Genomic DNA, 21,176 nt, shown 5'->3' with positions numbered 1-21,176 from the left:
TGAAAGTTGTATATCAGAAGTCAGGGAGTGAACACCAGAAGACGGAGCGATGGAGGGAAGAGAAAACATCCAAAAACCTGACGTGACTTTTTAGAAAGAAAAAAAACTGTTGACATTCCATCTTTTATCAAGCACCTGGTTTTATCATCCAAACCCTCCCTGCATGTTTTTTTTGGGGATCTGCTGTCACTCCCCCCAGCCTTTCTTGGACTCCCCTCTCATGGTTTTCCCTCTTTCCTCCCATCATCCATCTCAGCCTTTCGCTTCTCTTCTCTTATTTTGACTTGCTTTCTAATCCCCCCCCCACCCTCTCCCTCCTATCATCTATCTACCATCCCTCCCTCTTTCCATCTCTCCCTCTCCGACTTCCTGCTTTCCAGCCTGCCAGACGGTCATAATTAACGGGGAAAACGATAGTCCCCCCCTGGCCCTCGGGAGCCCTCTACACTCACTGCCCTGAGAGAAAGAGTGAGTGTGTGTGTGTGTGTGTGTGTGTGTGTGTGCGTGCATACACAGTCCCTGTTTCCCCCATACCTCCAGACTTGGCCTATGGTCCGCACTCCACTCAATGACTCTTTATGTTCAGCGTCAGCAGCGAAGCATGATCTCACCCCCTCCAAAAAACACACCAAATGACTTACAGAGACTCCCAAACACAGGCCGCAAACACAGAACGGCCTACTATCCAAGAGCAACACACACACACACACACACACAGGCCGTACACTGGCAGTAACTCTCATTATGACTAATCCTGAGGGTAAAGCAGGAGAAAGTATAGGAGAAAGACTCCATATATTACAGCCGCCTGGTTTCAGTTAAACGGACACTAGACTGTGTTGTTTCTCCTGTTTTCTCAGTATATATTAACTTATTGTGTCATGTAAGAAGTAAGTCATAATACAAAACAGAGCTTGTGTTTCCTGAACACAACTCTACCATGTATGTGCATAACTGTTTGTGTGTCTCGTGTGCCCTCTTGCCTTGGCATGTCCCTCTTGATCACCCGCCTCATCCCACCCTTCCTCCTCCTCCTCCTCCTCCTCCTGGCTGCAGAGCTGGGAGGCAGATCTCAGATCAGAGGGCAGGGAGCTGATAAGGAGCTGAACTGATGCTATCTGTCAGTCACAGCCAGAGGGCGGGGCTCAGAGGCAAGAGGTCAAGACTCTCACGGTCCCTCGGCTCTCCCCTCCTTCCTTATCCAAACAAACAAGATGCTCTCACATACAGGCAGACAACGAGCACAGCGGGGTGGACACAATGACATGACACAACACCTTACAAAGGTAAAGAGTACAACGATACCTCCAACTATGGACTCAAAAATGCCAGAGAATCAACACACGTGCCCAAGGTTCAGCTATTAATAGTTTTCCATTCATTGCGTAATGGTGGAACAGTGGAAATTTCCTATCACAAGTTCACAGAGCCCAAGCAGAGGTCTTCAAATTGCTTGAGTCTTCTGAAGTTCACATTTGCTCTAATCTTTGTTCTTTTGTAATGCAGAAGAGAATTAAGCACAAACGCTTTGGCTGAACTTTTGTCAAACCAACAGTCCAAAACCCCAAATTTTCAGTTTATGGTAGAAAACAAAACAAAAGCCCCAATCTCATACTTGAGATGCTATTACAAGCAAATGTTTGGCCATCTCTGTTGGCTGAAATCTGAAAAAAAGCTGTGCTTAACTGCCATCTCTTGCTGAAGGGTTTAAATGTTTGTTTGTTGTTAACAGTGATGTCACAGTGCACTGACACACCTTGGGGTACCAACCTACATCACTACAGCCGGGTGAGACGTTAAATCACCAAAATGCAAAACTAGGTTCCTAGCTGCTGTTGTGTTTTAAGGGTGACAAAATGTGAGAAGATTCTTTTAGCTTTAGTTCCGTATGACACTATTTCCTGAAAACCAGTTTGGAAACCGTGATCTAAACTGTCCATTAGGACTTCAATAACTGCACAGTTGTGTTTATGATAAGTAGCCTGGCTATAAGTGACCTACTTCATTTTTTCACTTGTACTTTTCAAGAACTGAATGAACATGAATAATGTAATAGTACCTGCACTTGAATATGACACTTTAGTATCTTTCCTGCACTATAGGCCCACACATGCATACTCAATTGCATGTGCGCATCCTCATAATCTCTGTTGTTTGTACAGTTAAATCAGGCCTTTCAAATACTGTTTCCCCCTCTGTGTTTGTGCGCATGTACACATGTCTCAGTGTCTGTTCGCCGACATATGTTCAGGTATATGTGCTGGCGAGTGTGTCTGAGTGGCTGTGCGTCGGTCCAGTCCAGCAGTGTAAATATTGTGCTGTGCTCTAGTAACAGCTCTTCCTCTGGCTCTGCAGTAGCAGCACGCTCGGCTGTTTATTTTCCTTCCTGACGGACGACTTCTTATCAAATAAGCAGACACTGCCTCCGAGACCGCAGTCCAACCACGCGCTCCCAGAGGATATCCCGCCCACTTTCCTCAGGGGTTGTGGCGCCTCTGCTTCTTCATGATGATTGACAGATAAACGAACCACTCACACTACCGACTGTGACTGCAATAATCTCCAATATCGTCCTCTCCTTTAATGTGTCAGTGTGGATGGGCCTGATTTACAGTCTTCAGAGATGAGCTCACATACAAAGCAGATGTGACACAGTGTTTCCTCTCAGTTATGACAGAGAGATAAGGACTGGTGGTGGATCCCACAATGGAGGCTTTATGATTCAACGTTCACTCCATGGGTGCATTTCTTTTACTCCCTCTTGATTTGTTCTTTAACCTCTTGAACACTACTTTTCTCAATATTCTTGTCAAGCAGCTTTAGAATCAGTCAATTATTTTCCCCTCGGAATGAAATAAGTGAAGTTCAAGGGTCCTTCTGGACCTTGGAAACAGCAGTTGACAAAATCATCTCACCACAGTACCACAAGGCACGGAAACACATTTTGTGTCAGAAAACATCTCATTGGTGGACCAGCAGATAAAAAAGTGGTGACAAATACTTTCCCCACCGTAGCTGCTCAGGAGCTTTCAATCACACAACACCATCTTATCAGGATTTTGGCCTGCAGTCATGGAAAGACGAAAAGTCTCAAAAGTGCTCAGGAAAAATGAAAACAAATAACCCTAATGATGTCATAGTGATGTCACCAGGGTTATCTCAGTTTAAGCTTGAGGACCGTACAGATTTTTAACAGAAAGCCTGTGTCGAAAATGAGGGCTGTGGAGTTTGAAATACATCGAGGATCTGATAAACGACACCAGGTTGCATCATGGGAATTGTAGGATTCAGTGTTTTTGGATCTTGTCCCACACTCGAGACCAAAGCTGGTTTTCACTGCATGGTACGGCTCTGCTTAACACGACACACTTTTTGGTACCAGGTCCTTTACTTCGTCCTCTATTTCGTTTTCCACTGCGGACAGTAGCCCCTCAGTCGTAGCGACGCTGCATGAAACTGCCGTGACATCATCTTTATCGGACACTTGCTGAATCCTTTCATCTGCAAACAGAGATAATCTGCACTTTGTCATTTGTTTGGTATTGTGTAAAGCGTAGTTTTGCAGAGCTTGGCTATTCAAAATGTACTGGTCGTCGCACAAGCGATAAGTCTCTTTGACCAATCAGGGGCCTGCAGTGTTTCATCGCCACCTCTTAGTATCGGCTTAGCTCGCACGGAAACTCCACTGAGGTTTTGGAAGCGAAATACTGGAGTAACCCTTTAAAAGCTTAAAAAAAAAACTTCTCTCAAATGCACTTCTGTACCACAAAGACATTTTGTCTGGATTTCTACTCCAAACGTTGCTGTGTAACCCTTTTTTTCAGTTTTATGTCACTTTACTGTCACACATGAGAACCACCCAAGTTGAATGTTTTGGAAAAGGACTTGGCCAAGAAATCTAATTCATTCTGTCTTTTTTCTTTTATTTCAAATGGTCTCAGGTGGAATACATCCTAACAAGAACCACCTGGCCATTATGAGCCCCCTCTTCTCCAACACTCCTCTCTTCTGTGCATGTATGTATGTGTGTGTGTGTGTGTGTGTGTGTGTGTGTGTGTGTGTGTGTGTGTGTGTGTGTGTGTGTGTGTGTGTGTGTCTGGGAGGACAGGAGAGAGAACCTGGACCATGCATGGTTGTGATTACATGTTTATGTCCATATTAGTAAGTCTGCTGGAAGGCGTCTGTGTGTATGTGTTTGTCTGCAGTGCCGACGACAGAGTGAGTGTATGTGTGCACGTGTGTGTGTGTGTGTGTGTGAGAGTGAGAGTGTGTACACTGTGAGTTGTGAGAGTAAATAAACGCTGTGCAGCGGGGACTCACGTGGCGTTATTATCGGAGCTCAGAGAAAAGACAACTGTTTTTTCACTCCGGTTTGATTCATCCCACCCTCTGCTGCCTCCCTGTACGACCCACCGCAGCGTACACACACACACACACACACACACACACACACACACACACATGTACACTCACACACACCACCTCAGCCCCATCTCCCCAAATTCAACACATGGCTCCAATCAGGGGATTATTTTTAGCACTTTGTGTTTTCATGAAAGAATTCTAATCAGTGGTATTGTGATTGTTTCACACACTCTCAGTGTGTGAGTGAAGTTTTCATGCTCAGCTCCACAAACTGAACCCCTCACGGTGCAACAAAGGGCAACTTTAAGAGCATTTTTTGGCTTTTTGTTTTTTGCAGATGCCTGCCGCTTGATTGCAAACGTATCCCGGCATCCTCGTGATTGGGGAATTCTTAAAAAAAAAATGACCCAGATGCAACGTGAAAGCCAGCCTGTGGAATCACTTACTTTGATGATCTCTGAAAAAAAAGGAATCCACAGAATGAAGTTTGGTTTGGAAACCGCAGATCAAACACACACACACAGAAAACACACAAGGGCTCGTACAGTACGCAAACTCACACACTCACAATTTGTGGTACACTGAGGCATTCTTTCTCCCTCCTTCTCTCACACACACGTACACACACTAAGTTACACTCATTAATCTGGGCAGACTCAGGAAACCGCTCCAGTGAGCTGGCTAGAGGCCCTGGGAGGGGTGGAGGGGGCAAGAAGAGGGGGGGATCAAAGCGAGGACGAGAGCAGCAGACTCGCTGAAAAGAAACAGCAGAAGAGGAAAGAAAGGAGAAAAGAAAGTTTTGAGAGGGAAGAAAAGAGAAAGGAAAATTTCCTTTGCTCTTGAGTTCTAAGAATACAGGAAGAAGAGACGATCTGAAACCCCTTGATTTAATGAACTGGGAGTGTGTGTGCGTGACAGTCTGTGTGTGTGTGTGTGTCCATCCATACCTTTCAGGACGGGACACGGGTCATGAATAAGTAGAGTTGAGAGGAGAGAAAATCAAAGTCAGTTGCTGCAAAGTTTCTGCACAAAAAGGAAAAACCGCAGAATGAAAACACAAACACACTCACACACACACACACACACTCATACATACTGTCCACACATGCACAGACAGAAACACACACAGACGTGCATACACTCTCTTTCTCACACACACACACACACACACACACACATGCATTTCTCCCCCAAAAAGCTCTGCAGGGAGGGTTGACAGTCCTTAAGAAAATATTCCCCAAAGCACTAATTAGAAAAACGATGGTGCTCGTTAATAGGCTGCCCCCCCCCCCCACACACACACACACACACACATTCCCCCTCCACCTAAACTCCACCTCACCCCACCTCACCCCCCAAAGTCTTACAGAAAAAGAAGAAGAAAAAAAACACAAAAACAAAACAAAAAAGATTCTGGCAGAGGGAGAAGAGAGCGTTCCACGAGCAGGCCTGGGTCAGCGCCCTATTTACCTACCGCAGCACTGCTCTCTTTCCCTTACAGCACCGAGCACCTCCCCTCAGCGCCGAAACCTGACCCTCCGTCTCTCCGTAACACACACACGATGAACATGCATACATACACACAAAGCAGCCAAGAAGTGGCACATGGTCTTGGTTAAAAGGTTCTTAGCTCCAAATGAAACCCAATCTCTCGTGGAGTTATTCCTCTCATTTCTAAAACTTTCATTTCAGAAAATGCAAGAGATTTTCCCCTTCCCGCCTCAATCATTCCCCTCTTTCCTCCCCTCTTCCTCTCATCCTGATTAAGTTGCACAGTAAAAAAATGTTTAAAAAAGAGGGAGACTAAAACAGCCGATGGATTTCTTGAGCTTTTATTATCCATCGCTGGAGCCAGTTCAGGAAAAATGAGACAGACTGAGGAACAATAGCTCAGACTTTCTCACACAGATAGTGAAGTGGTTCAAAAGCCTGGAAACACATACACACACACACACACACACATACACACGCACACACACTGACTGTGCATGAAAACACTGCAGCAAAGTTTCTTCACACAACTCTCAATCAGAGTAGATGAGGTGGCAATTTTCGGGGAATCAATTAGTTTTCTCTCCGCTCTCTTAGCTCTCTATCTGTTGCTGACATTTCCTCCCTGTACCATAGCCGAGCCCAACCGCCCATTACTACGCCACACAGGCCCTTATTAAATGTATATTTAGTCACGCTTCAGACCAGGAGACACTTTCTCACACAAAAGCCGAAAAGAGCGAACACGGGGTCGTACAGCAAACTCCTGTGATGAAAGAACACAGGGAGGGAAGCTGAAGATCGACCGAGATCCAAAATGGCCTCAGCCTGTGTGGGTGGATGAATACAGTCAAATCCAACATGCCTGCGTCTTGTTTCACAGTGTCCATCCTACTCCCCCTCCTCACCCAAAATGTGTGCCTCTCTGTCACGCTCCTCTCCAGCCCTCATTAGAAACATCTCACTTAGGGTAACAGTGTTATTTCAATGTTTGTAGCTCGTTATGGGAGTGTTTTTCCTGCGGCGTGGCCCTTGCAGTGAGTGTGTGTGTGTGTGTGTGTGTGTGTGTGTGTGTGTGTGTGTGTGTGTGTGTGTGTGTGTGTGTGTGTGTGTGTGTGTGTGTGTGTGTGAGGGAAAGGGATGGGGGAGGAGGATGAAGGGGGAGGTAAGATAGGGTGGGCTTCTTAAACATGGGGTGAGAGCGTAGAACGTAAAGTGCGATTCCAGATGTTTTTTACTGCTCTGGCAAGGATGACAGGGCTGTAAAGAACCTCTCTTGAGTAGCCTGGAGGGGGAGAGAAAAAAGGGGGAGAGGGAGGGAGGAATTAAATGCTCGGCGGCTTAAGGCCCTCGGGATGAAGCAAGAGAGGAGTTGAGGAACAGAAGGGTTGGGGGGCAATGGTGGACATGCTTGTGTTCAGGGGTTTGGGAGAAGTTAAGTACGGGGCCGTTTTTAGGGCCTCAGGGACTGAAATGGAGGCCGTTTAGGGGGGAGGACCGGGGGGGGAGACAGAATGAAATAGCTTTTCATGGCAAAAACGTTCCCCTTTATTGGCTCAGGTGTGTCGGGTGGAGAGTCTGAGACTGTGAAATGGTGAATAGTGTGTGTCATAGCAAAGAGTGTGTGAGTGTGTGTGTGTGTGCGCGTGTGTGCGTGTGTGTGTGTGTGTGTGAGTCTGCGTGTGTGTGTGTGTATCCCCGAGGACGAGTGAAGAAAATGGAGACGGACCAAGAACAAGAGAGAAAAGGGAAACAGAGCAAAGGAAGGAAACAAGTAGTGAGCTCTAAACCGGAGTCAGATTTAAAGAAATGGTTTGGCAGATATCTGAGAAGATTGATAACACTCTCATAGTTAAATGTAAAGCTATATACAGTCGGTAGGAAGTTAGCTTAGCATAAGTACTTGCAGCAGTGTAAATAAGCTAACCTGGCTCTGTCCAAAGGTAACAACACCCACCACCCAGCATCTCACTCAATATATAAGATGTTATTAATCCGGTCGGTGCATTTTGTCACATTTGGACGCAGCCAGGCTAGCTGTTTCCCTCTGTTTCTATTCTTTATGCTAAGCTAAGCTAAGCTAAATGGTTGTTGGCTGACATTAGAGAGGTATCAGTATTCATCAGTATATTATCAACAGACTTCCTGGTTGAACTTTGACCTAATGTAGTTGCTGTAGTTTTACTGTAAGATGAGGATCATCACGTTCCATTTTACCTCCAGACTAACTGTCTAAACGTTTCATTTGTTTACAACCTGTCTGATATTCTGACCTCTCGTGTTTTTGCAGACTTTGTTGTTGACTCAGTGTTCTCAGCAATTACTCTGGTGAGTGGCCTACAATCTTATCACAACCGATAACAACTGGCAAAAACTAGGCTACAAAAAAAAGACCCAAGTTGAAGTGAACTGGAATTATCCTTTGACACAACATTGGAAAAAAAAAAACAGCTCTGGAGTGTATTAAGCATGAAACGTGTGGATAATGGAGAAAAGCTGCGACTCAGAGACCAAAAAAAAGTCATCGAGGGAGAGCAAAGAAACTATATCATGCAGGAGACATGATGGAGGAGTGTGTGTGTGTGTGTGTGTGTGTGTGTGTGTGTGTGTGTGTGTGTAATGCACGGTGTGACCAGCTCCTGCAGCTTGTTAGTCATGCTCGTTAATATGCGCCTGTTTTACGGGCTCTGTTCAAAGACTGACGTGGTGTTTCATCTCAACCTTACCTTCTCCACACAGTCAGAGGAGAGGAGGCAGAGGAAGAAGAGGAGGAGGAAGGAGAAGGGGGAGTGGGGCTTATGAACGGGGTTGTGAGATATTTTCAAATGGTCATAGCTTAAAAAGATATTTTGGGAAACACTGTGCCACATAGTAGACCAGCAAACGGCCCTTTTCAAACATAAAGAACACAACAAGAAACTGAAGTCTTGAAAGGTATATGGAGACAAAACAAAAGCACTGGAAACAGAGCATGAGGTATGATGGTGCTGTCATCAGAGGAGGAAGAAGAAGTGGCTCATCAAATTATATTACAGTCTGAAGATCTTTTTAGTAGAGATTACAACGGAAAGTCGGTTTTTTAAATTTAAAAACAGAAATAAAAAGCTAATGTTGACCAGAAAATAGTTTTCGTGACTTGCAGCTGGCATGTCAAAGGGTCAGTCACGAGAAAGTCATCCTGCTGCCAAATACTCTTTGATGCAAAAGTCAGAGGATTTATATTAGATGGAACAGTGCAGCCAAGAAAAGAGTTTGGGGTTTGAATATTTCACAATCAAGTAGCTTCAAATGCTGCTTATTTGCTTTCCTGCCGATAGTTCGATGAGAAGATTGATACAACTCTAAAATGTAATATTATATCTCATGTGCAGTGAAACATGTAGCTGGAGCCAGCAGCCGGTTAGCTTAGCTTAGCATAAAGACTGGAAGCAGGTGGAAACAGCTAGCCTGGTTCTGCCAAAAGGTGACAAAATCCACCAGAACCTTCAAAGCTCACTTATTCACTCATAACAGTTGCTTTGTTGAAACTGCACAAGAAAATGAAGTTTAAAAATCACTTTTCAAAACTCGAATGATGCTAAAAAAGTTTTGTTGTCACCATGATGTTGCCAGATGACCAGCAGGGGCTTCAGGAAGGTACTCGTTATATAATAGCTGTGGACATAACCTCCAAATATTTTACATTTACACTTTGGTTTTTGTATAAGCTTTAAACAATTTGTGAGTTTTACAGCTGCTTGTAGGCAGATTTTGTTAACTTTGGACAGAGCCAGGCTATGCTAAGCTAAATTAAGCTAACTGGCTTCTGGCTGTGGACTATTCAAGACCATTTGTGTCCTGTATTTGACGACGACTTGAACTTGCTTACATTCTAAAACTTTAAGTGTAAAAGAGGCAGAAGTGGATGGAAGTGGAGGAGGAGGTGCCGGTGAAAACAGGCCACATCGCACCACATCATACCCGACACACACTGTGATGGTGTGACCGCTCGCTCGCCCTCTCCTCCCCTCCCTCTCCCTCGCAGTCCTCCACAGGCACGCCAGCACCTCCAGGTCCGGAGAGCAGCTTTCTGGGGGATCAGAAACAGATGTGCCTCTTGCCCCTCTCCTCTTAACTCGTACAAAAACACACACGCCGTCTTGTACACACACACACACACACACACACACACACACGCTGGCGGCTATCAGAACCGGCACCAGGACCCAGCCGGAGTGACGAAGCAGCGTGACCCTGAGCTTGACCCTGGCCAGCAGCACCTCAGACAGGAAAGGGCCGCAATTGGCTTCAGCTGTGACCCCTCCGCCCCCTCTCTCCCCCCCCGACTCATTGAGACAAACTGTTTTTTAAGGCAAAGCAGCTTTCACTATCACTAAAGCCAACACCCTGGAGCACGGAGAGAGGCGGCGGAGTAAGGGGGGTGACGGGGGACGGAGGGAAGGTAAAAGAACGAGAAACAAATAGAGCCGGAGCAACGGGGGTACAAAGGAGGTAGTAAAAATAAAAAAAGAACAAAAGATCAAGGTGAAGGAAAAAGTTAGAGAGAAAAAGGGCAGAGAGTAAGTAAAGCTAGACTGAGGGGGAAAGTCAAGCATATCACTTGCAGCTGTTGCAGGCTCATGTTCCCAGAATCCATTGCAACTTGGCACGTTTTTTCTTCCTAATGAGAAAGGGCGGTGTCATGGTTACATTCAATATCAAAACATTGAAAACAACAGCTTTGAATTGGAGAAAGAGGCGCACAGAGCGAGAGAGAGATGAAGTCACTTCATAATAATGACAATGAAATCGGTTTAATTGTGCAGTAACAGCAGTAAGACACATTCGTCTTGGAGACAGACTTCTGAGTGTACAAACAACATGTTTGTTTGTTTAGGGATGCGCAGCAAAGACATGTGGAAAGAATTTAAATTCTTTCGCCGCCATTAAAAAAAAAACTTTTTTATTTTTGCTTGCCTCTGCTTTTGTCGTAGCGTCGAATCCATCAACCCCTCCAACCCCCCGAAACACCCACATTTCTCTTCCAATTTCTTCACAACAGCGAGCGTTGTCCAGACTCAGTGGAAACTGTGTGTGTGTGTCTGTCAAATTGCCTGTTCCAGGTCGTAGTGTCGGCAAAACTGCTGAAAACATTTGCATATTTCATGTTTGGCAACCTGCAACGGCCAAAAACCTAAAGTAAAGAAAACAAACTATACAGAAGTGTGTGTGTGTGTGTCTGTGTGTGTAAGTGAGAGTGGCAGGGCATGCTGAGGTAGATTAATACCGCTGCTCAGAGGGGGGTTCCTCCATTCAGGGCTGACTGATGTGCGTCCCAAATTGATTTATGAAAACGGCCCTTAATCAATTATGTGTGGAGAAAGAGGGGGAGAGGGGAAAGGAGAGAAGAAGAAAGGGAGGATCTGAGGGGGGGAGTGGGACACAAAGAGGATCGGGAGGATGAAGCTGCGGAGGGGAACTGTGTGAATGATGCTGCTCCGCTGAGGAATGCGTCTAATGGATGACAGTTTATGCCACAGGTGTCCAACATGGTGGATGTGATGGCTCGTCAAAGACGCACAATGCACAGTGGCTGATCCTGATGTATGCAGCCAATTCTGCAGGCGACACACTGAGCCCGCTGCATCCATAACATTCATCAAAGGACTTGTGACATAGTGTTGCTGATCGATCGCTTGGTTTTTACTTGTGCGGACAGAGAAAGGGGGAAAAAAGTTAGGAAAACACACACATGCTCCAGTAATAGCTGCGAGTGGAAGTATTGAGGATGAATCGGTGCAGCAGTGTAATGTGGTTTTTGTGGTAATAATGGCCCCTTTTTTTTGGGGGGGGGGGGGGGGCAGCGGTGTAGAGTGAAGCTGCAGTTGTTTAAAAAGCCCTTTCCCTTACCCATTGTGCCTGAGACAGGGGTGTGTGTGCGGGGGGAAGTGGGGGGTCACGCTGAGAGCTCGTTTCTCCTGCCTGTCAGGACTCTATCTGGGATCCAGCCGGAACTAATCAACTCCAATAGGCCTCCCCATTACCCAGGGTGCAATGGGCCACGGGCCGGGGGCTGGCCGGTGGGAAACAGAGAGGAGGAGAAGGGAGAGACCCCCCCACCCTTACCCCTCCTCACACACCACCAGCACCACCACTACCCCTCCACAGACACCCTGCACTCCACCAGCCCGTGCAGCACACACAACACTCCCACTGTTTCACACTGAAGCAATAATAAACACTTGCAATAATATTTTCACAGCAAGCAATAGCCTGCTTCAGATCAGAACCTCGCACAGCTGTGGAGCACACTCCTACGCACATGGGCACCCACTCACATGGACACACACACACACACACACACACAGTTTACTCGTCACGCACGTGTCACATCATGCTGGTTCTAACACTTGAGACATTTTAAAGGCAGTGTTGGTGAGAAAGCAGCAGAATGAATTCACAAAATGGCTTCTACACATAAACTGTATGAAAACAAAATCACTTACAGTATAAAACCTAAGATCTACTGTATGTTTATAATGTCTCAGTGGCTCATGTGGTAATTTAACCACGAAGATATCACAATAGCTGTGATCATTCAATAAAACCTGGTTTATTTTCATGCATCTTTTTGTTTTCCATTTCTATTTTAAAAGTTGGGGGAATAGAGTCCATCGCGCGATGCCCCGCCATCGTTTTGTTTACATTTTGTTTATTTTGTTGTTCCTGTTATGAGCAGTGTGGTTTTCTCAAATTAAAAAAATATTATGAAAAAAAGTTGGCAAATGGTTCTACATGAACTCGTCAAGACACAAAATTGAGCAGTGCAGTACATTAATATTGCCCTCTAGTGGCAAAAATAACCACACTGCATCATTTAAGGAAAAGTGAAATAAAGAATAAAGATGACATGACTTCTCTGAACTATAAATGTAAAAAAACACAAAGAAACTAGAGAGGGTGTGCTATTTGGATATGTTGTTTGGATTAAATGTGTTTTGCATAGTAATTATTAAAAATAAGCACAAGATATATATATATATATATATATATATATATATATATATATATGTACACTCTAAATTAGGGAAAATGTTGGTTCAAATGCTAAAAAACAGAAAAGAAAGTATGAATTATGAATGCATTTCTCTTCTACAAATAAACGTGTTCCTCCTCAGGTCGCTCAGGAGTCTAGATTATCTGAAACGTCACTCTGGACACGATCAAAGGCGATCGTATGAGCCAGTGTGCGAGTGTGTGCACAAGCTTTTTAATGTGTGTGTGTTTTTCTGAGTGACTTCAGGCTCCTTCACTGAGGTGAAGTGGGGGCAGATTTAAATGAGTAAAGAAAACTACCCCCCCCCCCCTCCATGCCCTCAATACCCCCCCACGTCATTGTATGTGTGTGTGTGTGTGTGTGTGTGTGTGTGTGTGACGTTACTCCAATCTCATTGCATAATTTTTTTTTTATTGAAATACAAATTAATATTAATTGTGGTCTTTCCCTTGTCTTTAAGTCACGTGATGAATGTGTGAATATGAGCGTATGAGGAGTAGTGGAGGTGTGTTGAGTCACATGGGAACCTTCCCCATGCCCTGTGGTGGGGGTTGTGGGGGGTCATTGAGAGGCACTGGGGTGGGGTTAATCCTCATTCACCCCGTCCTTCACTCAGCTGGGCCGGGCACAATAAGCCCCGCCCGCCTCCCCCTGAGTCTCCACGGTGACCTCTGACCCCACGTTTACCGCCGCTGTCCCTGGCCCCTTTATGCCTCCATCCTGTTATTATCTGCAATATTTACTCCTTTTGATTTCCCTGTTGGCCATTGTTGTTGCTCACACAGCACTCCTGACTCACTGGAAAACTCAAGTGCTCTCCTTCCTACTCCAGCATCACCCCCGAAACCTTAAAACCCTCAGCAAACACTTCCTGAAGTGGAAATGAGTCCGCTTACGACCACTCATTTATGGCTTTTTGATTCAGGCCACAAGGAGGAGCCAAGAAGAGCAGCAGTCAATGAATGGGCGAAGTCACAGAAGTCCTGTTCCAAGAGGCATCACATGTAACCACAACATCCCTGGTTCAATTCCAGCTGCTATACCACCCCCCCCCCCCCTCCTCCTCCTCCTCCTCCTCCCTTTACCTTCTGTCTGTATTTCCACAATAATCTGTCCAATAAAAGCCTGAAGCCTTAAAGTTAAGTTCTTTTTTTTTTTTTGTTTGTTTGTTCTGTTTGTCTCTGCCTTGTAAAGCGTCTTTGGGTATTTTGAAAAGCGCAATAGAAAATGTATGTATTATTATTATTATTATTATTACAGTAAACAAATAAACCCAGACTACATTACATTCTGTATATCATTAATACTATGTGAGAAATATGTCAATATATATAAAAAACATAAAATTACCATTAAATAAATCAGAATACTCATTCTGCAACTGCTAAAATAAAACATTTTATCATCTAAAATTATGAAAATATAATTGATTTTACACTGTTTTGTTTTACAGCTGTAGGATGGCGTTTGATTTATTACAGACAATCCAACTAAGCTTGATGTTTTGCAACGAGGGGCCCCAGTGGTCAGCTCATGCTTTACATGTACGCACTGAGGGGTCAGCACACATTTAAACAACGAGGGGCCCGGGGGCGATGGTGGGTGTTAAACCTGGATCTCTACCTGCTGGAAGTTAAGCCGGACATGTTGCGTGTTGCTCTCTGCTTCCTCCTTTTAAAATTCAGGATTTCTAAACTGTATCAGAGAAGAAAGAGAAAAAGTTGGACACCACTTGACATTCGTTTAAGTATTCAAAGTAGTTTCTTGATGGTGGCTGTTTGACCTGCTGCAGTCTGAAAGGCACCAGAGATGTCCAGCTCTCTCCACTGAATGACTCCAGATTGCCATCTGCTGACTTTGCACTGCAGTGCATCATTTCCTCCTGCAATCACAACCCAGGGCGTATAACATGGATGAAAAGAGGAATGCATCCGTCAAGACACAAATGAGGTCTGCAGGTCTGTCATGATGCTGCCAGGCTACAGCAAACTAGATTAGAAAGCATAGAAATGTACTTGGAGACTAAGCATAAGTAAGTAAGTGGAAAAGCAAGACATGAGTCACAGTCTTGGATTGAGGATGGAGGGAGGAAGAGGAAAGGCACTGATTGCTCCAGTTGTTTCATATATTTACATGATCCAGTAAATCACAGTTAAACTAAACTGTCTGTATACATTTATAAGATAAAAAGAGATGATCATAAGGACCACAGAAGTCGAGGTAAACAAAGACTTCAGATATGCGAGTCAGAGAAAATAAGAAGAAAAGAAAATGTTTGTGTGTATGTGTGCGTACCGCAAATAACTACGAGAGGCCATGCTTTAGCTGAAGCCACAGCAGAGAACACTGAGTGGGTTCTAGCAACTCTTTTCCCCTCCTCTCTCACTCTTGCTCCTATTTCTTTGTGACTTATTGCAATTCCCTTCTCCCTTTGAAAAGCACAAGTTCATCACAAACACTATGTGATATCTAAACATGCCTCAAAGACATGAAAGCAGACCGTAACTAAACCAAAGCACAAAGACGGACAGCGCTTAGCTTGGACCTTCGTGCAGGATTAGATGCAGCTAGGTTTTAGAGGGCCAGTGCAACACATGGCCTCATTCACTAACACTTGCATTGGTGAAGGATTACTAAGTAAACAAATAGCACAGCAATAACTGAGAAAAAGGAACATATGATTTAAACAAGCATCTATGAAACGGATTTATATATTTCTGTACAACAACAACGTGTGCTACAAAACAGTGAGGACAAAAACACAAGTTCATTTTAAAACACGTTTATTGAGTCATTTAAAATGTATGTGTAGATACAATACGAGCAGCTTGGGTTGAATTATTACTTGTCATCTCACATGAGCAGACAAGGCAAACCATCCCTCTCTCTCTCTCTGTTTCTCCATCTGTTGTGGAAAAGAAAAGATGTTAGAGACCAAAGCGGCAACAGTCCTTCCATGTAATCTGTAGTGTGTGTGTGTGTGTGTGTGTGTACCTGTGTTTTTCCATCCCTCATTTCTCTGCCAAGACTGTGAGTGTGAGAAGACACTTCAGAACCAGCAGATCTGCAGCACAGAAATATAATAAGAATGTGTCAAGAAAAAAAGTCTAAAAATCCAGTTAACGAGCAAGAACCACAAAGCATGCGGACGACTAACTCCCATCCATCATGAGGAAACATCCCCATCCTCTAAAAAGAGCAACTCACCGTCTCTCAACACCACCAGTCTGTGACGGGAGCTCCTGTTCAGGCCACTCAGGACTTCCTCCTCCTGCTGACAATGATACAAGTATATTGTTCAGAGACAAGCCTTTACACAGATGGACAGCGACGCGTCATGTTGAGCCATCGTACCTGCTGAATGTGGGCTGAAGGCCGAGGGAGGGATGGGGGAATTAGAGGGAGAAACTTTGGCTGTAACACTTTGCTTCTGTTGCTCGATAAGCTCCAGCAGGCGACCCCTCGCCGCTGCACTTTGCCTGTTTAGCTCCAGGAGGCGCTGTTCCACACTGCTCACATGGAGGGTGTTCGGTGACGTTGCCTGAGCAAGAAGACAGGATAAAGAAATCATCATCACCCCTGAAAAACAGGATTAATGTGTCCTTCTTGAGTTTCAAACTACCCAACATAGAACGGCTAACAGACACAAAGGTTTGCTGATCTATCTAGGGGAGAACATGTCTGTGGATTTGGTACAACACACGTTCAATTTACATTTCGAGGACGACACCTTGAGACTTGATCTCACCTGATTCGTCAGCTGCTCTCCTTCCGCAGCCTGGGCATGCAGACTCCTTCTCCCCGTGCTGCTGGATGCTGACATCCTCCTCTCTCCAACACTTTGGGGTGTGACTCTCCCCGTGCTGCTCCTTCTCTGCTCGTTGCTGCCCTTCGATGATTCTCCGACCCCTGACCCGAGGCGCCTAGCCTGGCTAAACTGGGCCCTGATCAGCTCGTTCTGTCTGTTCAGCTGAGCGATCTCTGCCAGCATGACCTCCGGGGAGAGCTGTGAGCCGAGAGGGTCAGAGGTCAGCGATAAGGAGGAAGAAGAGGGGAGGCTGGTGAGACGGAGGCTGGTGAGGCTGGAGGCTGAGCTGTGGGAGCGGACGTCCTCACAGGAACGCAGGACATCTTCAGGAGGAAGCTCCCGGTGCGGCAGTACAAGGTGAGTCACTGAAGAAGAGGTGTGGGGGGGGATGAGGCGTCTTACAGCTGATTGAGTAAGATGGCACACAGGTGAAGTCAGATTACTAAAAAGAAACAAACTGTTACCAGGAGGTGGCTTGTCTCTCTGTCGAGGAGGGGAGAGCAAGACAGCGGGAGAGACTTGTAGTGGTTCAGGATCTCGCTCAGCAACTGGAGCAGACTGACAAACTGTTTACAACATGAAAAACAAAACAATTATGTACAATTTACTGCACAAATATCCACGCACAGACAAACACACGCAGTATGAACCTGAAGCTTTGGCATCAGACTCCTGAAGGGGGTCAATGTGGGCCTCCAGTAGTCCAAGTCCCCCCATCAACAACACCACCGAGTCCAACTTCTGCTCCAGCTCTGCCGTCCGCTGCTGCGACTCAGCCTGAAGGAAAACAGGCGAGCACAGTTGGAATCCGGACAACAAAGTGGCGTCGGGCTGCGCAGGTGAGCTCCGTCTCACCTGCAGGGCGGCGGCCTCTTCTCGCAGAGTCATCGTCTCAGCAGTGAGCGCGTCGATCAGCCCGCGCTGCTCTCTCAACACCTCCTCCAGTCTGCTCCTCTCTCCAGCCTCTTCCTGAGCTTCCGCTTCCCTCTGGAGACAGTTATTCATTTACTTGAAACTAAAGCCAGTAACGACCATGTTAGTGTTTCATGAATACCTCATTGGATCAGTTACAGTACCCGTTTGAGGAGGTGCACTAAACGCCCCAGAGTGGAGACCAAGGTGACAGAGAAGCCAGTGAGGCCTTGAGTTTTCTTCTGACTAGGTGCTGAAGCTGGTACAGTGGCAGGAATCAGAGTATCCAAGTCAGCCCCCACCTGACCCAGCATGGTCTGCAACAGGCCCAGACTGGACTGGTCCCCGCTAAGAGAGGCCACCGAGGAGCCGTCCAGCGCTGAACTCTGAGGAACACACTTCCTGTTCCTGCTGGTTCGACGACTCATTCTGCCTGATAAACACATACAGAGGAACACGCACTGTTTACTGCAGCATCTAGCAGTTCATAGGATGGACCACTGACACAGAGTGACACATTATGACGACAGATACCTCTCTTACATTACCTGACTGGTTGAGAGGCGTCTCAGGATTCAGGACCTGAGAAACCAGGACCGACGCTTCCTCCAGGCCTTCCTCTGACCGGCTTTGTCTGGACCGAACACGCCGGACAGCCATTGTGGCATTGAGAGCTGAAACCAGGCGAGACGAGTTTGTAAGCAAGAAAATCGTGATGACTTCATGAAAGACAATTTAAATGTTGTCCTCCCTTTTCATCCTACCTTCCTGGGCTGGGGCTCCGCCTGATGTGCAGGGCGTTACAGGAACATTATCCCCGTCTGCCTGCTCAGAGTGAGGACGACGGACTTTCCGTTGCTGTATCACCCTCCCCCGAGACCGTGCATTCATTCTTCGTACATTAGCCCTGCAAAGAAAAGTATCACAAGCAACATAATGGCGTCAGCGGGATCAGAAACATGAGTAGTAAAAAGCAACAGCTGCATGTATTATATTTCCCCCATAACAAGGAACGCCAGTCAGTTTCTTATCTCAGATTGGGATGAATGGTACTGGTTTGCAGGTACGATATTTCGCAGGCATTACCTATGGATTACATGATAGTCTGAACTGCCAGCACGACAGCTATCTTCATCACTGTAGTCTTCCTCTGAAGCTTCAAGTTCATTAAGAGCCTGAAAGGAAACATTTTACACATTAATACGGAACAAAATCTGCAAGGAGGTAAATTGTGATTCGGGAAGAAAATATACAGATATGGATGAAAGCTGATGGAAACATGAAGTAACAAACTACACATGTATGGCTTTCTCTTGGCGCGCACACACACACACACACCTGTGGGTCCATCAGAGACTGGCTGAGCAGTGACAGCTGAGTGAGAGGATCTGGTCTTTGGAGCACAGGCAGTTCTGAGTCAGAGTCACAGTTTGGAGCCATCGTCACACTGGGGTGCCCTGCAGAAATACATAAACACTCTGTATACAACCCAAAAATCCTTACAATCTCAGGAAGAAATAAAGAGAAATACTAGTTCAGTAATAAACATCTCATCTTCTCGGAAAACTAAATCGTAAATGTGAAGCTTCTGCTTGTATGTCTAGAAGCAGGGAGAGCGTGTTGTATTGACTTAGCACAGCCTCTATGTATCTATAGATACAACAACAGAGCGAATGAGAAGATTCATACCAGTCTGCCTGCGTGGCGCGTCTCCAAACAAGTCTTTGACGACAGCCATGGCTCTGTCAGAGCGAGCCAGCACATCCTGAAGCAGCAGCTTGTCAGAGAACACCTGCAGCAGTAAAACACAAATCTACAGTTCCTCGAAAAATAAACAAACACTGAGAAAGCAAAGAAGCCACGAGGAGTAACGGGAACTCATCGTCACACGTACCTCCCTGATGATGCTGAGGCTGGCACGGTCTAGAGCTGCAGGGCTCCCAGTGGGTCTGAACCGCCGCTGTAGGGCTTTTTCTCTCTGCTCCCACTGAGCCGCTGCCTTGTTGTGGGACTTGTGAATCTCATGCCGATGGCTCTGAGGCAGAAGCGATTGATAAGGCAACTAAATATGGGCTGGAAATACCTTGATTTGTTGTTTTCAGTACCATCAGCTCACTAAAATGATGTCCACATGCTGTTATAAGACATAGTATGAGTTGCTTCTTAGTTGTACACGGTCAAACATCTTACCAGCTCTGCAGGCGACAGCTTGTGCACAGACAGGTCATTGACGGTGCTCTGAAACCACCAGGAGAGGGGAGACATTACTTAATTTGCTTTCAAAACTTAGAAATGATATTTTATGCATTTAAAGATAAGGAATAAGAGAAGATTACTTCATGCGGGGAAATGTTCACAACAATTTTGCAGCATAACTCCAGGCTACTTCATTAAAAACCCACGATTACTGCCTTTATAATGTATTTTAGCGCTTGACAGACAGTACTCACCACCCAATCTTTTTTGGGAGCTGCTGCTGCTTTCCTGGGTCGAACAGGCCTTTTACCTTTGGGGTGTTGTTGTGGACGCCCACCTCTAACGAACGACATCTGTTCACAGACAACTTGCTTAACGTTAACCGAGCTAAAAATGTGATTTAATGCGAAGCTAGCTAAACGTAGAAATAGCACTTACGTTACACGTTACGAAGCCACTTTTAGTTGTATAAGAAAAGCTCGTCGGGTTGTCTATAACTTTGCCACAATAGCTCAAAAGTTGACAAAGTTGAACAGCATCAACATCTCCTCTCCAGTTTGTTGTGGGACAGTTTTTCAACAGTTGCGCGCCACTTCCTGTGCTGTTGCTAACGCGTCACAGTGGAGCATCATGGGAAATGAAGTATTGGCCAGCAAGGATCGTTCAGCGGTGGAAGGACTTATTATCAAAAAGAAAAGTATACATTATACAGCAAGATAGACCACGTGAATGTTAAGCCATCGAGATTATATAATTGAATCATTGTTACTGATGTAGCGTCACATCGTTTGAAGCTGTATTTAATGTTGTAGCTAGCTTGTTGAGTGGGAGCTAACTGCTTTAACGCTATAAGCTGCTGGGTAGTGTAGTTCACAGTGGTGGACGAAGTGGTCAGATAGTTAGCTGTAAACAGCAGTACCACATTGTAAAAATAGATGTTACAAGCAAAGGTCCTGCATTCAAACGTTTTATGAGCAAGATATAGACTACTATATGTTTATATTTTTTTAGAGATGAATTGCCATGTAACTGTAAAGCAGATTTTTACAGTTGCAGCTCTCTTGGGTGGAGGTCATTTTAAGAACTTGTGCACATACTGTTGTTGTAGGCTTCAACCCTCAAAATGTAAATAATACATTGAAGTACAATAACTTAAAAATCTGTGAGTAAATAGGCTACATATTTCTTTTCCACCACCGGTCATAAAGCATCATGTTCAAATAAGTCATATACATTTAATGTCGTACAAAAATAGATCTGCCTCCAAAATGTGGTGCAGTAGAATTACTAAGTAGAACTGATGGGAATACTCAAGTAAGTAGTCTTAACTAGCCTTAACGTGTATCTAGTGATGTTGACAGTTGTTTG

The 21,176-nt window shown here is 45.3% G+C and overlaps 1 protein-coding gene across 4 annotated transcripts; it reads right to left on the bottom strand.

The window, feature by feature from the left end:
* Positions 1-15,680: 15,680 nt before the first annotated feature.
* spice1 (spindle and centriole associated protein 1) lies at positions 15,681-20,393 on the bottom strand. Of its 4 annotated transcripts, none has more exons than XM_079292570.1 (18): positions 20,247-20,393; positions 20,063-20,161; positions 19,803-19,850; positions 19,507-19,647; positions 19,302-19,404; positions 18,951-19,069; positions 18,699-18,787; positions 18,377-18,519; positions 18,161-18,286; positions 17,777-18,045; positions 17,556-17,687; positions 17,351-17,477; positions 17,165-17,266; positions 16,641-17,065; positions 16,247-16,433; positions 16,100-16,166; positions 15,887-15,956; positions 15,681-15,797 (listed from the first exon to the last, which is right to left on the bottom strand). In XM_079292570.1, the coding sequence occupies exons 2-18, from the start codon at positions 20,159-20,161 to the stop codon at positions 15,741-15,743; spliced, it is 2,304 nt and encodes a 767-aa protein (XP_079148696.1). In that variant the 5' UTR covers positions 20,247-20,393; the 3' UTR covers positions 15,681-15,740. The 4 variants fall into 4 exon arrangements, with proteins under 4 accessions (XP_079148696.1, XP_079148697.1, XP_079148699.1 ...); XM_079292571.1 differs by having other exon boundaries at positions 16,100-16,163; XM_079292573.1 differs by having other exon boundaries at positions 17,915-18,045.
* Between the last annotated feature and the right edge of the window lie 783 nt (positions 20,394-21,176).

This window comes from Melanostigma gelatinosum (assembly GCF_949748355.1).
Source record: "Melanostigma gelatinosum genome assembly, chromosome: 20".
In the NCBI taxonomy this organism is placed as follows: Eukaryota; Metazoa; Chordata; class Actinopteri; order Perciformes; family Zoarcidae; genus Melanostigma; species Melanostigma gelatinosum.
This window is presented reverse-complemented; position numbering and strand designations above follow the sequence as displayed.

Excerpts from the sequence above, each read along its gene's own strand:
- spice1 (XM_079292570.1), bottom strand. The coding sequence starts at position 20,161 with ATGTCGTTCGTTAGAGGTGGGCGTCCACAACAACACCCCAAAGGTAAA. Across the intron at positions 18,046-18,160 it reads GACGCCTCTCAACCAGTCAG|GCAGAATGAGTCGTCGAACC; the intron begins GTAATGTAAGAG and ends TGTGTTTATCAG. Across the intron at positions 16,434-16,640 it reads GAGAGCAGCTGACGAATCAG|GCAACGTCACCGAACACCCT; the intron begins GTGAGATCAAGT and ends CTTCTTGCTCAG.